A 14,978-nucleotide genomic window follows, 5' to 3' on the forward strand; every position below is an offset into this window, starting at 1 on the left:
GCCTGGGTGGCTCAGTCAGTTAAGCGTCTGCCTTCAGCTCAGGTCATGATCCCAGGGTCCTGGGACAGAGTTCCACATCGGGCTTCCTGCTCAGTGGGGAGTCTGCTTCTCCCTCAGCCTGCCACTCCCTCTGCTTGTGCCCGCTCCCCCCAACAAATAAATGAGATATTTTTTTAAAAAATAAATAAAAAATAAAAAACAGATCGCTTAAAATGCATCTTCCTCTCCAGCTTTGTCCTAGGGTACCCTGAGATGGGGCGATCCCATCCAAGATGTTAGAGAAAATGGTGGGTTAACCTGGCTCGGCTAAACGATTGGAAAATCCCCTCTAGCAAGAAAGGTAGGGGAGGGAGTTCAGGACTAGGTTAATGGTTACCCCTGGCAAACTGTTGAGCAATGGGGCTATGGAAACCTGAAAGAGACGGTCACAACTCTAAGGTGTGTCAGGGAGGGACACACCTTCCAATCTGGGGTGAAAACAGATTAGGGACTGGTTTACCATGCCAAGCAAGGGGAGGGAGTGAAAAAGAAGCCACCCTTTGAAGGAAAGGGTAGATACTGAGATAGAAGGGTACGGAGATGAGACGGAGGGAAACTTCTCTGATGCAGGATTTGGGGGTGCAGCCCATGGGGCACTGCTGGATAGTACCAGGAGAGGGCAGCATTACCTGTCATCTGGGAAATTAAGGCAAAATACCTTGTGGGTAGCCATGCCAGCCAGCCAAAGTCAATATTGATGATCAAGCCAGCTCTAGCCATAAAGCTGTAGGAGAGAAAAAGGCAGGAAAGGAGCTGCCAAAACCTGTTCGAGCTCAGGGCTGGCCCCATTTGCCTGAGGCATCTCCCAGAAGGGAGATCTTTGTGTGGCAGATTCTCTGATGGACATTGATCAGCTGGAACAGAAGAGGACCCTGAGAATAGGGCTGTTTTGACCTCCTTTCCTCAGATGTCCTGTGTGCAGAATCTGAGGGTCACCCATGGAGGAACCCCCCCCCACACACACACACACAAACACACTCATGGAATCATTCTACAACCTTACAGGATCTTACAGTTCAAAGGAACAAACACCGAATATATCTCCTCACTGGGGAGAAGAGAGATAGGCCTTCCTCCAGGGAGGAGAAAACCCACAGAAGAGGAAGCAGGAGAGGAGAGAGGAAACCACTAACTGCTGGTTTCCAGCAGCACATCTCTCACCCCACCCCAGTCTCCCCGAAGTCTCCCTTTCTTTAAGTGTCAAGGCCTGTTTTGCTCCTCTATGTCCTTGCACTCTACCGTGTTTTTCTGGAACTGTAGGTCTCTTGTTAGACAGCAGGTGGTGAGGAAGAAGGAGAAGGCATGGTAGGGAAGGAGAGATATTCAAGACACGGAGGCTGTGTGGAGGACATACTATTAAGCCATTTTTCAGCAGATCATAAAGAGTTTGACAGAACCTCCAAAATTCAAGCTACTCTTCCTCTACCTCCCTACTTATTTATTTGTGTCCCCAAGGACTTCATTTACATTATTCCATCTGATCTTTGCTTTTTTTCCTTCCATGACAGGACTAGCTACCATCCCCTCCAGAATCAGTGCAGCTCTATTCTAGGGCCACAACAAACCCACCCTTCCCCACCATTCTCTCATCTTCAACCCATCAGTGAGAAAAGGGCTCGGGCACAGGAAGGGTCCGGTATGGGCGCAGAAGTGTAAGCATTAAAGCTGACTACGCTACTGAGAAGGAGCAGACCTCCCCCAGTGAGGAGGCCCTTTGGCTCAGCTTCTTTTTTCCCTAGCAGGAGGCCTGGATGTCTCCCCTCCCATCCCCTGCCCTACCTTTCACCACTCTCTTCCCCCAACCTCAGCTTCCACTTCCAAGTCCCTGTCCTGTTGGAGTCTGGAAGGAACGTGGGAAAAGGAATAAAGGACCACCTTCACATTCTAAAATTCCCTCCCTGGGCCCTCATGGGCTTGATCAAGCTGTTGGTGTCTCGTGTGAGGGTGGAGTGGGAGTGTCCTCTGATTAATGCTGCAGGGAAACTAAGGCAGGAAAAAAAAATCCTGTGTTCAAGGAGACGGGTGGAGAAACAAGGCGGTTCCCAGGATTCCCCCTCCCTAACATCCCCCATCCCTTTTCCTCTAGGAGACCTGAGGCTCTCCCCTCTGCCCCACTCCCGAGATCGTCGAGTCCCGCCCCCCTCCTGTCCCCTCCCCAGGTTCAGGGCGGGGCCGGTCGGTGAGTCAGCGGCTCCCTGATCTAGCCCGGGAGGGGGTAGAGCTGGAGGGGCGGGGTGTGGGGTACGCTGGGCTGGTTGGGGAAGCCGTGTCTCGTGTGAGCGGGTCTCATCGGGTTTGTGTTGCGCTGAAGGGCCAGCCCTAGGTCTGGGGGAGAGAATCCCTGCCTGTGAGACCCGCCTTCCCTGGCCCGGGCCCCTCCCAGTTCCCCCAGCGCCGGCCGCTTCCTGGTCCCCGTCGCAACCATGGCTGAAGAACCTCAGGTTGAATTGTTCGTGAAGGTAGGGACACCTTCTCGCTCGTAGGCCAGCCTCCCAATTCCTGGAAGGCAACTCTCACCTTTACCCAGCTCCAGCCTTAACTCCCCAATCCCTTCCCTCCTTGACCCCCACCCAACTCCACGTGCAGTCTGCAGTGTGCGCGCTGTTGTGGGGGGTGGCCTCGGAAGAGGAAGACGATTCTTGTGGGTGCGGGTAATGAGAATTCTGTGCTCGACCCTGAAAAGTTTGTAGAAGTGCAAGTTTTCAGCAGCCTAAAGGGCCGGAAGGTAGAGAGAAGGTCCCAGGAGTTGAGAATATTGACGGGGGTGGGGGTGGGGGTGGGGATGGGGGTGGGGGTGGGAGGGACAAGCTGATGGAAAGACTGGGAGAGAAGGGGGCAGTGGGACCCAACAGCGTTTGGGAGGGTCAGAGGTTAACATCAGGACAGGTGGTCCTACGAGAAGACCAAAGTGAGGGGTGTCTTGGGGGAGACTTGGAGAAGTGCGCGCGCGTGTGTGGCACGGCAGGTTTCGAGGAAGAGGGTGTGGTGAGGGAGGCTGCGGGGAGATCCACGCGAAGGACTGGTGGGGTGGAAGGAGATGGGAGAGTGGGAGTGGAGTTCTAGCAGCCCGGCCGGAGAGGGGGTGGGCCCGGAAGGCTCCCCTGGGACTTGGAGAAGGGGAGAAAAGAAGGTGGCCAGATGGGAGTTTAGCTGGGGTTACCGGAAGGATAGGTGGGGAGAGGGATCAGAAGGAGCAAGAGACCTGGGTTAGGGTGTTTAGGGTTTGGGGGTTTTAGAAACAGGAGAAAGAGAGTCCCCCAACTCAGTCCTCTCTCTGTGGGTGTGGATGAGGAGCGGCGGTCCTTTGGCCTTCGGAGATGAAAGCTCGACAGGGGACTAGCGGACTTCACTCTTTCTGCTCTGCTCCCCTCCCCACTGCAGGGGCATTCTTACCCAATCCTGGACCTCATCTCTGCACCTCCCTCTCCCTCTGTGCCTCCTTGTTTGCACATTCTCCCCACCCTTCACTTTCCTGCCTCCTTTCTCTCCACTCTCCCCCTTTGTTCGTCCTTCTTTGTGCGTTCCTGCCGCTTTCTCCCTCCTTGCTGCTTGGGGCTTCTGGGGAAGCCATTCCCTCTCCCTGTGCCCAGCCATGCCTGGGTCCGCCCCCCTTAGGTGTGGTCCCCACCTCACTCACATTTGCCTCAAGGGCTATTTTTATCCCTGGGTGAGGCTGCGCTACAGATTCTGGCCTTGGGTCCAGTGTGAGGAGTTATCTGGAGCCGGGGGCCATGTGCTGGGAGACCCCACAAGTAGTGTGTGGGGAAGAGGAAGGTGGCCCTCCACTGCCCAGGCTTCAGCCTCTCAGGTCCCTGCCCCCACTCCTTGCCAGGAAGGAAGCCGCTGAGGCCCGGAGACAGCCTGAGAGATGAATCACCCTCAGCCTAGGGGGAGGTCCCTTGGGGGATGAGGTCACCACTTGCCAATTAGAGGGCAGCCCCCCTCTGCAAAGCCCTCTACATCTTTTAGGGTGAGGCTCGGGGCCCCTTGACTCCCCACCCAGTTGCCAGAAACAGGGTAGAGGTATAGAGGACCAGAACTCTGTCTTCCAAACCCTGCAGTACTATGCCCCTTCGCAGGCTCTTACTTCATTCAGAAATCTAGGCCTCTAGCCTACACCCCTGACCTCACCAAAGTCCCTCTCTAGGGATGTGAGAGTTAAATAAGTTTTCGTATGTGAAGTGCTTAGAATACAAGGTAAAACTGCATTACTGTTGGTCTTCCCTCTCTAGGGTCCAGGTCCTCCTGCGTTCTCCCAAACCCAATTCCTCTGCCTACCTCCCACCTGTCTCTGGGGAACCGGAAGCTGACCTTTGCAGAAAACGTTCCCACTGATCTGCCCTAGGTTTGCTCCACCTCCAGAGTGGAGAGCCCACATCTGGGGAGAGCTTTTAGTAGTGAGACTGCATGTCATGACTAGGCAGAAAGCAGCGTGATCTGGGAGTAGGAGGTGCAGAGAATGGCCTGGGGTAGGTGGGGTGTACCAGGCCTAACCTTGGGGTGGGGGGTTACTTTTCAGGCTGGCAGTGATGGGGCCAAGATTGGGAACTGCCCCTTCTCCCAGAGACTGTTCATGGTACTCTGGCTCAAGGGAGTCACCTTCAACGTCACCACTGTTGACACCAAGAGGTGGGCCAATTTCTGTTTCTCTAAACACCCCTGTGCACACACATACGCACATAACACGCTCACCCATCCTAACCCTTCATCCTGCACCTTTCCCCCCTCCCTCCACCCAGAGCTCCTTTTTCCTCCCACATCCCTCCATCTCCCCTTTCTGATTCTCCCTGACCCCCTTTTCCTGTCCTGATGCTTGGCCTCTCCCCCAGGCGGACTGAGACAGTGCAGAAGCTGTGCCCAGGGGGGCAGCTCCCATTCCTGCTGTATGGCACCGAAGTGCACACAGACACCAACAAGATTGAGGAGTTTCTGGAGGCGGTGCTGTGCCCTCCCAGGTATGAGGGCACTTGGAAAGGAAGGGGTGGGTAGCAGGGAGACTCTAGGAAAGAGAGAGGTGGAAGAAATGGAAAACCGAGATGGTGGTGGGCGGGAGCAGAGGAGCTGAGGCTCCTCCCCAGAAGATATCTTCTCCTGTTTCTCCTACTGGCTTTCAGGTACCCCAAGCTGGCAGCTCTGAACCCTGAATCCAACACGGCGGGGCTGGACATATTTGCCAAATTTTCTGCTTACATCAAGAATTCAAACCCAGCACTCAATGATAGTGAGTCTCAAGGGCTGGAGGCCGGGGTCCTAGGAGGAATGGAGAAGATCCAGGGATTGGGAGGCGTTAGGGGCACCTGGAAATTCTGATATTGGGGAGACGGAGCAGATGTTGGCAAACCCTCACTGCCTCCCACCCCAGCCCCCTTATTTTTTGTTTAAACCCCATATTTCCTTGCATTTTCATTGGCTGTGACCTTAAGCTTCTCTTGTTTATCACCTAGCCTCTCCTGCACCACTGGGGATGTTAGTTGGGTTGGCTGCTGACCTGTGTTCTGGCAGAAGAGGGTTGTGCTTAAGAACAGTGACTCTAGGGGCACCTGGGTGGCTCAGTTCGGTTAAGTGTCTGCCTTCGGCTCAGGTCATGATCCCAGGGTTCTGGGATTGAGCCTGGCATCCGATCCGGCTCCCTGCTCAGCAGGGAGTCTGCTTCTCCCTCTCCCACTCCCCCTGCTTGTGTTCTCTGTCAAATAAATAAAATCTTAACAACAACGACAACTCTAGATCCAGACAACCTGAGTACAAACCCTACTAGCCCTGTGACTTTGGGCAGTCCATTTAATCTCTCTGTAAATCCCATTTCCAGATCTATGAGATGAAGATAACCATGCCTATTTCATGGGTTGATGTGAGAATTAAATGAGTTTTTGTATGTAAAGTGCTTAGAATAACACATGGAAAATGAACTACATTCATGTCAGATATCATTTTGGACTGGCCTCACCATTAGTATTCATTCACCCCCCACTCCCCAGGCCCTCCTGGACTATGTCACTCTCCTGATGTTCTTACCAGTTCCCCTTTCTTGCACAGATCTGGAGAAGGGGCTCCTGAAAGCCCTGAAAGTTTTAGACAATTATTTGACATCCCCCCTCCCAGAAGAAGTGGATGAGACCAGTGCTGAGGACGAGGGCATCTCTCAGAGGAAGTTTCTGGATGGCAATGAGCTCACTCTGGCTGACTGCAACCTGTTGCCAAAGCTCCACATAGTACAGGTGGGTGGTCACTGTAGGAGCAGAGGGTGGCCACTGAGATGGCTCTTTAAGAAGCTCCCACACAGGTTTCCCATGACAACCACTCCAAAGGTGGTTTCTTTCTTAGGATGGTTTCTATGGATGGCTACCAATAGCAGACACGCCCCATTCCTTCCTCCCAGTCATTGCTGCAAGGCCAGTGCTTTGAGAGAATTACATTCCGTGATACAGGCTGTGGGTGCAAACAGACTGGCTGGGAGTAACATAGCCCAGTGTTGCTGTCAAGAGTGTTCTTCCTGTCTCTATCACTGCCAAGTCCCCACATCAGACAAAGCAGGCTTTTCCTAAAATCAGAGCTTTAATTCGTTTTATAGCATCAGTCTCCACTTTGTCTTGTGATGAAAGATGAAAACTGCTGGTTCCCATGTTTTTGTCTTAGCCTCAAAGGTACGGTTTAGTTTGTGAAACATGGGCCTAATGTCAGTCTGCCACAGACCTCTGTATTGAACATCTGTGTACTAGGCACTGAAAGACACAAAGATGGATGAGGATTGGTCCTTGCCCTCGAGGGAATTGAAATCTAGCTAGGAACATAGAACAGTCACAAGAAAGTTAAGTAACAAAACATGATTAAAAGCCAAATGAAAAATAGGGACAAAAGTCACAGTGGAGAATTTTCTGATTTGTGAATTACATCTCAGTAAAATCAAGAAGAGAGAAATGGCACCACGGCAGGGGGTGGTCTGAAAAGGAGCTGGTTATAAATGGCCGGGATTTCAGTGAGTGGAGAGGAAGGGCGAAGACAGGAGAAGATTGTGAGGAGTTAAGAAAGTCAATTGGAGAAGATGATTCATATGGGAGATAAGAATCACAGGAAGAGAAGCCAGAGAGTGGGGGGTTCTTGAATGCCTGCACAGGAAGGCTAGATTTCATCCTGTGAGTCTTGGGAGAAGAGAAAGACAAGAGCCTGGCGCCCAGCGCGGCTCCCCAGAGGCTAACATGTTGGTCCCCCTCCTCTCCCCGCCCCCAGGTGGTCTGTAAGAAGTACAGGGGATTCTCCATCCCCGAGGGGTTCCGCGGAGTGCATCGGTACTTGCGCAATGCCTATGCTCGGGAAGAGTTTGCCTCCACCTGTCCAGATGATGAGGAGATCGAGCTGGCTTACGAGCAAGTGGCCAAGGCCCTCAAATAAGTGCCTCCTGAGACTCCGTCTCCCCTCTCCATTTTCTCCACAAAGGCACCAACTGGTTTCCACGTGGTTATCCAAGGGACACACTCCAAAATGGCCAGTGGGCAAAGAATCCTGGAGCACTTGTGCAGGGCTGGCTGGGGGGCTGAGGGGAAAAAATGGGGAATCTAGGTAAGATTTTTATTGTGGGGTGGTGCGGGTAGGACAATGTATTTCAGTAATAAAATACAGAATGAAAATACAGTGTCGTTTTACACAAAGAGGGCTTGAGTGTGGGTAACACGGAATGAGAGGTGGGTCAGTGACCTTGAGCTCAGGGCAGAAGCCAGGAATTTAGAAGAGGGGTATTATTTGTGGTCAGGCTTCCATTTTTCGTGCCGTTCCACCATAACGCTGTCTTGTGGTCCATGTCGCGTTTGCAGCCCAGCCGCCGGGGCCAGCCAGATCTGGGTGGGCCTGGGCAGCACTCATGGGGCGGGGCCGAGTTCTGAGGAGGGGAGCGCAGTCCCGGTGGAGTGGGCGCGGCGTAGCAGGGCGGAATGGGCGTGGTCTCGAGGAGCCCCGCCCCGTCCCGCTTAGACAATGCCCCGAAGCCGCCAGACCATCGCGACCCCGCCCCACCGTAGTTCTTGAGCTCGCCTACCCAGGGACCCCTCAAAAGCCAAGAGCTCCAGTCCCCGAGGCTTGAAGACTAGGACTCCCTTCTCCAACCAACTCTGTCCTCGGGGGGGTGGGGCCCCAGCCGAGATCACAGAGCGCAGGAGTCGGGGTGGCCGCTGGAGGTAAGTCTAGGGGTTGGAGGTGTCCCCTGTACCGTGTGCGGGCCGGAGCTTGAGGGTGCCGGGCCGGTGCCTGCAACGGACAGAGTGCAGGAGGCGGAAATTTGGGTGCGGAGCTGAGTGAGGTAGACTTTGGGGAAGATGAACCGGGAGACAGGGTCCTGGAGCCGGGAGTGGCGCCCGCTCCCTGGGACCACGCCCCCGGTTTCCCCGCCCCTTGGATTTCGTTTTAGACCTCTCCCAGTCCTCCGGGACTCGGTCTGGTTTATACTGGGTCGCGCTAGGGGCAGCACGACCGGCCCGGGTGGAGAGAGGATATTTAACTCCTTAGGTCCTAATTCCTCCCTCGTTGCCCCTCTTCCCCTTTCTCGTTTGGGCGTTCAGGACTTCCATCTTCCTAGGCCCTGACCCTCTCCCCAGCTGTCTCCTTCTGTCCCATAACCCCTTTGGGTCCCTCGCCGCACTTCGGGTCCCTATGGCAGCGAGCAGCTGAGGGTTAAGGGGGCGGGGCGGTTGCATTTTTGGGGAGTGAGCGCATCCTAGCGGCTGCCAAGAGGGGCGCCTAGCAGGGACCTCGCGAAGCCCCCGAACAGGGGCAACAGGTGTTTTGAAGATTAGGGGTCCCGGTCTTGTTCCTCGGACTCCCTCCAAAGAAGCAGACCCAGAAGGGTGCGGGGTGGAATGGGGTGGGCAGGAGAGAAAGGTCTGGAGGGGGTGGGGCGAAGTGGGAGGGGCGCCCGGAGATGGCAGAAGGAAGACCCGGGCGCTCCTTACCACCCCCCTACGCCCTTCTGTGCATGTCTCTTTCTCTGCCTCTCCCCCCCCCCGCCTTTCTGTCTCTTCTCCCAGACAGGTGAAAAAGAGAAAACTAAGAAATCAGCGCGGCCAGAGGGGGAGACTGTGTGGATGGGATGGGGACACCAGGGGAGGGGCTGGGCCGCTGCTCCCACGCCCTGATCCGGGGGGTCCCGGAGAGCCTGGCTTCGGGGGAGGGTGCGGGGGCTGGCCTCCCGGCTCTGGACCTGGCTAAAGCTCAGAGGGAGCACGGGGTACTGGGGGGTAAACTGAGGCAGCGATTGGGGCTGCAGCTGCTAGAACTGCCTCCTGAAGAGTCGCTGCCGCTGGGACCGCTGCTCGGTGACACCGCCGTGATCCAAGGGGACACGGCCCTAATTACGCGTCCCTGGAGCCCCTCCCGCAGGCCGGAGGTGAGCGCCAGGGCGCGGGTTGGGGGGTAAGGGGAACGGAGGAGTTGGATGTGCGGGACTTTAAGAATTGCGGATGGGAACGTCTCTGCCCCGCGCCCTCTTTCCTGCCCTAAGGTCGATGGAGTCCGCAGAGCCCTTCAGGACCTTGGGCTCCGGATCGTGGAGATGGGGGATGAGAACGCGACGCTGGATGGCACTGATGTTCTCTTTACCGGTGAGGCTGAGGTGCCTGCAACCCTGGGGCTTGGCATTGGGAAGCAGAGTTGGGGAGACTAGGCCATGTCGGGCCTTGTTTCCAACTCACTCTGCCTCTCAAACCTCCGCGGCCTCCCTGGGCTCAGGCCGGGAGTTTTTCGTAGGCCTCTCCAAGTGGACCAATCACCGAGGAGCTGAGATCGTGGCGGACACGTTCCGGGTGAGGAGCGGGACCAGCTTTGTGCTGGGGAAGCGCGGAGCGGATGGGGTAGGAGGGGCGCAGGGAGGCGGCGCGGAGTAGGGAGGAGCCCAGAGCCACCTGTGTTTGAGGGAATCCCCTCACCCCTCCCGCGTCCCTGAATAATTTCCCTTGTTGCCCCTAGGACTTCGCGGTCTCCACAGTGCCTGTCTCGGGCCCCTCGCACCTGCGCGGCCTCTGCGGCATGGGGGGACCCCGCACTGTCGTGGCGGGTAGCAGCGACGCTGCCCAAAAGGCTGTCAGGGTGAGGAGGGGCGGGGTGGGGTGGGGCAGGTTGGGGCGCGGCCAGCAAGAGTGGGCGTGGCTCCTGGCCCGGGAGGCGGAAAGCTGGGAGATTCAGAGACTTAATTCCAACCCCTGCCCTCATGGAGCCGTCCATCTAGTATGAAAACACGTCAGAAAGCAAGAAGTTACCATAGCAGGACAGGGACAGGGAACACAGTCGATTAACATCGTCTTCCCGAGTTTCTGGAAACCTCCCCAAAGGTGGGGTCTAAGCTATGAGGAAGGATGGATGACATTGACTGGTGGGGGCTAGAGAAGGGAAGAAGAGAGTTGCAGGTAGTAAGAACTGCATGTGTGTCCGAGGTGGAACTTAACAAAGGTCACTAAAATGCTTAGATCAGTGCCTGACACATACTAAGAACAAGTGCTTGCTATCATTATTATACAACAAATGTAACTGTGTCCCCAGCCCTTAACGGTAGTAGGGCCATCACACTCAGTTGTGGAGAGGCTCTGAGACTTGACCACTTCCTCTTTCGTCTCCCTCAGGCGATGGCAGTGTTGACAGACCACCCCTACGCGTCCCTGACCCTCCCAGATGATGCAGCTGCTGACTGTCTCTTTTTGCGACCTGGGCTGCCTGGTGTGCTCCCTTTTCTCCTGCACCGTGGAGGCGGGGACCTGCCCAATAGCCAGGAGGTGAGGGAAGGCAGCAACTCCACCACCAACAACAACCAGAGGAAGGAGTCTCAGGCCTTCCTAGTGGGACGAAGAAGGGGTACCTTCTCTAGGAGCGTGGGTGGTGCCACTCTGAGCTGCCTCCAGGAAGGGCCTGGCTGTGGCCTCGGGGTCTTACTCCCCTCTCCCCACTTCGTGTCCTCCCTGCAGGCACTGCAGAAGCTCTCTGATGTCACCCTGGTACCTGTGTCCTGCTCAGAACTGGAGAAGGCAGGCGCCGGGCTCAGCTCCCTCTGCCTGGTGCTCAGCACGCGCCCCCACAGCTGAGGGCCTGGCCTTAGGGTTCTGGCTGGCCAGGGGTAGGGCAGCATAAGGAGTAGAAGGGGAAGGAGGCGTAGATAGAGGACGGTGAATAGGTAGTAGTGGGGAGAGGGCCCCAAGATTGGGGGGGGGCTTAGTGTGGGAAAAAGGATAGAGTCCACTGGGTGAGTCCTCCTCCTCAGAACTAATAAAACAGAACTGACCTTTTAGACTGGGCTGTGGCTGGTGTCTTACTGGGATAGGGGCAGGGCTGAAATCTGAGGTTGAGGTTAGTCTTTCATTCATCAAACCCTCATTAGATACTGACTCACTGCCCAGCCCTATCATAGGTGTTTGGGCACAAGATGGACAGGATAGAATTTCTACTGTGGGGAGCATATACGAGGTAGAGAAGAAAGAGTAGGTGGATCACTCAATTTATCCAAATGTCAGATGATTCAGAGATTGGTAGATTACCAACCCACCCCTAGTTGATAGAGAGGAAGAAGTGACGCTTTCAGGGGCGTTCATTTTCATTCACTCATTTACTGAGGCTTGGCAGTAATATAGAAAGGGTCAGTCTTCTGATAGCAGGGAACTCACAGTACATTGAAATTGAAATACAGGTTGTGATGGAACAATTCACAGGGTGTTGTTGCTAAGAGAGAAATAAGGAGACTGCCTACAGCATCAAAAATGTATGCAGGGGTAGGCAGAGAGGGTCAGGAATGGCTTCCCAGAAACGGCAACATTTCAACTGAGTCTTGGGGATAAAGAAGAATTCGCCAGGAAGGTAGTGGGGAGGAGGAAAAAAGGTCCAGGAAGAAGGACTTGTGTGGCGCGAAGCCATATTTGGGAGAGAACTGGGGGGAGAACCTCTGCCAGGTTGGCATGCTGTGCGCATGTGGAGTGACAGAGACAAGCCTGGAAGGTAGGTAGAGTGCTGCCAGCACCTTGTACCCAAAGCCAAGGCCCGTGGGTCCAGAGCTGAAAGTTATGGAAAGAAATCCTGCAACTCTGGAATACAGGTTGTGAGAAGGTTCGCATTTGGGGAGGACCTCTCTGGCTTCAGGGAGGAGGGCAGGGGCAAGAGAATGAGGTGGGGCTATGAGTCACCCAGGGAGGAAATCAGGAGAGTATATTCAGGTGGCAGCCCTGGGCGTGAAGAAGGGTATGGATTTCACAGTGACTTTAAAATAGAAAGACAGGACTTGGTTCATTGTGTGGGAGCGAGCAGAAGGCCTGCATGACTCCCAGTTTCTAGCTTAGGCAACTGGTTGATCAAGAGAGAATGCAGAGGAGGATTGAGTGAGTGACAATGAGTTGGGTTTTGGATATGCTGGGCACAGAATGCCTACAGCGAACCAGGCAGGGATGTCCCAAGGATAGATGGGAAATCCCATTACTCAAGATCTGAGCTGGAGAGAGCTCTAGGTGTTGTTTTCAGAGGTGAGGGCTGAGGACTGGCTGTGGATGACAGATTCCCAGAAGAGAGGGAAGTCAGATAAGGGACGAGTCTAGAATGGTGGGGAATACCATGGGGATAGGGAGCAAGGAAGAGTCCAAAAGGAAGACGCCAGCATAAAAGAAAGAAGTAATCAAAGACCAAGCTAAAAACTACTGGGTGTGGCCTTTAGGACCTCACTGGCAACCTCATGGAGACATCATGAGCAGGAGGAGTGGAGCGAAGGAGAAGACAAGGTGTAGGCCCCTGATTCAAAGAGCTGGACTCTTATCCCTTAGGATAGGAAGGCAGGGCTTGATCAGGTCTAGAGAGGGCACCGGTGGTGAAGAAGACATGAAAGTTATACGAGAAAAGTTGGGGTAACTGAAGGAGCAAGGTCAGTCACAGAGAACCCGGGGCTCCTGACTCTTAAGGCTAGTGCTCATTTCTATCCCGTGGTGCATTCCCTGTCCAGGTAAGGGGCCAAGAAGGGGTGGGGAGTTGTGGAGTGCTGGGAACCTCCAGCTTGTGAGGTTTAGAATAAGGGCTTCCCTTCAAACCACAACCGCATAGATAGTGGAGGCATCAGCCGGGACCACTGGGGACAACCGGAGGGGCCTTCTGAGGGCCAGATGATCCAGGTCGGCGTAGAGCAGGCTCTGAAAGGTGGGGAGGAAGGCAGGAGGGTCTCAGAAGTCGGACTCCCTGGGGAATTCAGGCCTCTGTCTTTCTTAGTCCACTTTTCTCGGGGATTCTGTCCAACCCCCTTCCAATCCCCAGGCCCTTACCGCCTCCTGGTCCAGGTCACGGGCATTTTTAGGCTCCTCCTCCTTTACTGGCCTCTGGGGCTCGACTTTCACGAGTGGATCTATATGGAGGGAACAGAGCTGAAGGATTGAGAGAAAGTGACCAACACTCTGCTCCCAGCAAGGGCTCAGACTCAGGAATTGAGAGGTGGGAAGTGTGGGAACAGTAGAAGGAAAACGGGATGGAGTTAATCTCACCAAATCTGGGGAGTGGTCGAGGCGGGTGCGGGGGTGATCGTCTGTAATGGATGTATAAGTCTTTTGAGAGCCACCAATTTTATCTCTCGTCTTCCTCGGGGCCAACAGCAACCCAGCAACTCAAAGGCTCAGACCCGCAAAACAATTTAGGCTCCACCCCCACAGATAGTTCCGCCCGCACTCTGATCCTGCTCGGGCTCTAGCTTCGCCTCCCTGGCCAGGGCTCTGCCTACCAACCTGCGGCCTCGGCCCAAGTGGTGACCTCCCCACTTCCTCTCCTACACCACACGCCGGAGCTCTAGGTCTAGCTTCTGTCTGCCAAGTTCTGGTCCTGCCCCTCCCGCCTCTGGTCACGACCCGTTTAGCCAGGCCCCGCCCATTGTGCTCACCTGTGCCACCACCAGACCACGCCCAACGCCCCGAGTCCCAGCACCAGCCCAGCGCCCAGCAAGGGGATCAGGAACTGGGGATTCACGGACCCTGGGGGAACGGAGGACGGGGGTGGTGGTGGATACTGAGGTCAGGGGTGCGAGGACAGAGAACTAGCTCTCCCGCCCAGGAACCCCCCAGCTAAGGCCTGTCTCCCTCCCGAGGGTGTGTGTCCAAGTCCCGCGCACAAAGGCCTGGACCTACCGTGGGTAGTCCCCGGTGCCCTGCAATCAGCCCCGTCCCCTAGCACGTGAAGCACCGTACGGCTTTCTTTCTCGTGGCGGCCCCTGCAGAAAAAGGTGCCTGAGTCCCCCGTGCTCAGGAGCAGCTCCAGCCGCCGGATACTAGGGTCCAGGGCACGTAGGCGACCAGCAAAGGGCTGGACTGGAGACACAGTGGGGGTCCCGCTCGATGAGGCCCACAGGATGGGGCGGCGTCCTTTGGACAAGCCCTTGCAGGCCGGGAAGCTAGGCGCCCAGGCCCAGCGGATGGGATGCGAGACCCCTACGCAGGAGAAATTCACCCGGTCTCCAGGGCGGCCGTCCAGTGAAGCTGGGGTTGGAGGGGACAGGGGTTAGGGCAAGTCCACAGGCAAGACGAACCCCACTCCCGTCTCCTCTCCCTCCCCTCTCCTCTGTGCCCCCCCCCCCCCCCCCGCCAGCCTGGATCATCCCGCACACATTAACCCTCCCCTCCCCATCGCTCCCCCCTCCCTCAGTCTTTCCTCGCGCCCATCCCAACTTTCCTGGAGGGGGAGATGGCTTACCCCCGGGGTCCCCCTGGGCCCTAGACAGCAGCAACGGCAGCAGCTGCAGAACCAGAGCCATGGCTGGGATGTGGTGGGGATAGGAGGCGAGTGTATCAGCGGAGGAAACCGGAGGAAAACTGGGGGGAGGGAGTTGGGGGGGGCCGCGGGTTGGGGGCTCCGATAAGAGCAGGGCGGGGCTACCTGCTGCCGGGATCCCTCTGGGAGTCCTCGCTGGCTCCCTCACAGCCCTCAAACAATACTCAGTTGAAAGTGGTGCTCCGTCTGGT

The 14,978-nt window shown here is 55.8% G+C and overlaps 3 protein-coding genes across 5 annotated transcripts; 2 read left to right on the forward strand and 1 right to left on the reverse strand.

Annotated features, from left to right (window-relative positions):
* Nucleotides 1-2,263: 2,263 nt before the first annotated feature.
* Nucleotides 2,264-7,661, forward strand: CLIC1 (chloride intracellular channel 1). Its single transcript, XM_025862258.2, has 6 exons — nucleotides 2,264-2,498; nucleotides 4,559-4,668; nucleotides 4,869-4,994; nucleotides 5,154-5,260; nucleotides 6,073-6,254; nucleotides 7,264-7,661. Exons 1-6 carry the CDS (start codon nucleotides 2,463-2,465, stop codon nucleotides 7,423-7,425), a joined length of 723 nt encoding a protein of 240 aa, XP_025718043.1. The 5' UTR covers nucleotides 2,264-2,462; the 3' UTR covers nucleotides 7,426-7,661.
* A 134-nt stretch (nucleotides 7,662-7,795) lies between these two features.
* DDAH2 (DDAH family member 2, ADMA-independent) lies at nucleotides 7,796-11,296 on the forward strand. Of its 3 annotated transcripts, none has more exons than XM_025862254.2 (7): nucleotides 7,796-8,204; nucleotides 9,051-9,409; nucleotides 9,524-9,623; nucleotides 9,751-9,824; nucleotides 9,988-10,107; nucleotides 10,638-10,787; nucleotides 10,977-11,296. In XM_025862254.2, exons 2-7 carry the CDS (start codon nucleotides 9,113-9,115, stop codon nucleotides 11,091-11,093), a joined length of 858 nt encoding a protein of 285 aa, XP_025718039.1. In that variant the 5' UTR covers nucleotides 7,796-8,204; nucleotides 9,051-9,112; the 3' UTR covers nucleotides 11,094-11,296. The 3 variants fall into 3 exon arrangements, with proteins under 3 accessions (XP_025718039.1, XP_073741056.1, XP_073741057.1); XM_073884955.1 differs by having other exon boundaries at nucleotides 9,055-9,409; XM_073884956.1 differs by lacking the exon at nucleotides 7,796-8,204 and adding an exon at nucleotides 8,220-8,870 and having other exon boundaries at nucleotides 9,055-9,409.
* A 296-nt stretch (nucleotides 11,297-11,592) lies between these two features.
* MPIG6B (megakaryocyte and platelet inhibitory receptor G6b) lies at nucleotides 11,593-14,816 on the reverse strand. The gene is made up of 6 exons (XM_025862255.2): nucleotides 14,710-14,816; nucleotides 14,148-14,495; nucleotides 13,904-13,994; nucleotides 13,515-13,555; nucleotides 13,299-13,378; nucleotides 11,593-13,169 (listed from the first exon to the last, which is right to left on the reverse strand). The coding sequence occupies exons 1-6, from the start codon at nucleotides 14,768-14,770 to the stop codon at nucleotides 13,065-13,067; spliced, it is 726 nt and encodes a 241-aa protein (XP_025718040.1). The 5' UTR covers nucleotides 14,771-14,816; the 3' UTR covers nucleotides 11,593-13,064.
* Between the last annotated feature and the right edge of the window lie 162 nt (nucleotides 14,817-14,978).

Source organism: Callorhinus ursinus, unplaced genomic scaffold (assembly GCF_003265705.2).
Source record: "Callorhinus ursinus isolate GAN/ISIS: 27379988/994484 unplaced genomic scaffold, GSC_fseal_2.0 scaffold59, whole genome shotgun sequence".
NCBI lineage: Eukaryota > Metazoa > Chordata > Mammalia > Carnivora > Otariidae > Callorhinus > Callorhinus ursinus.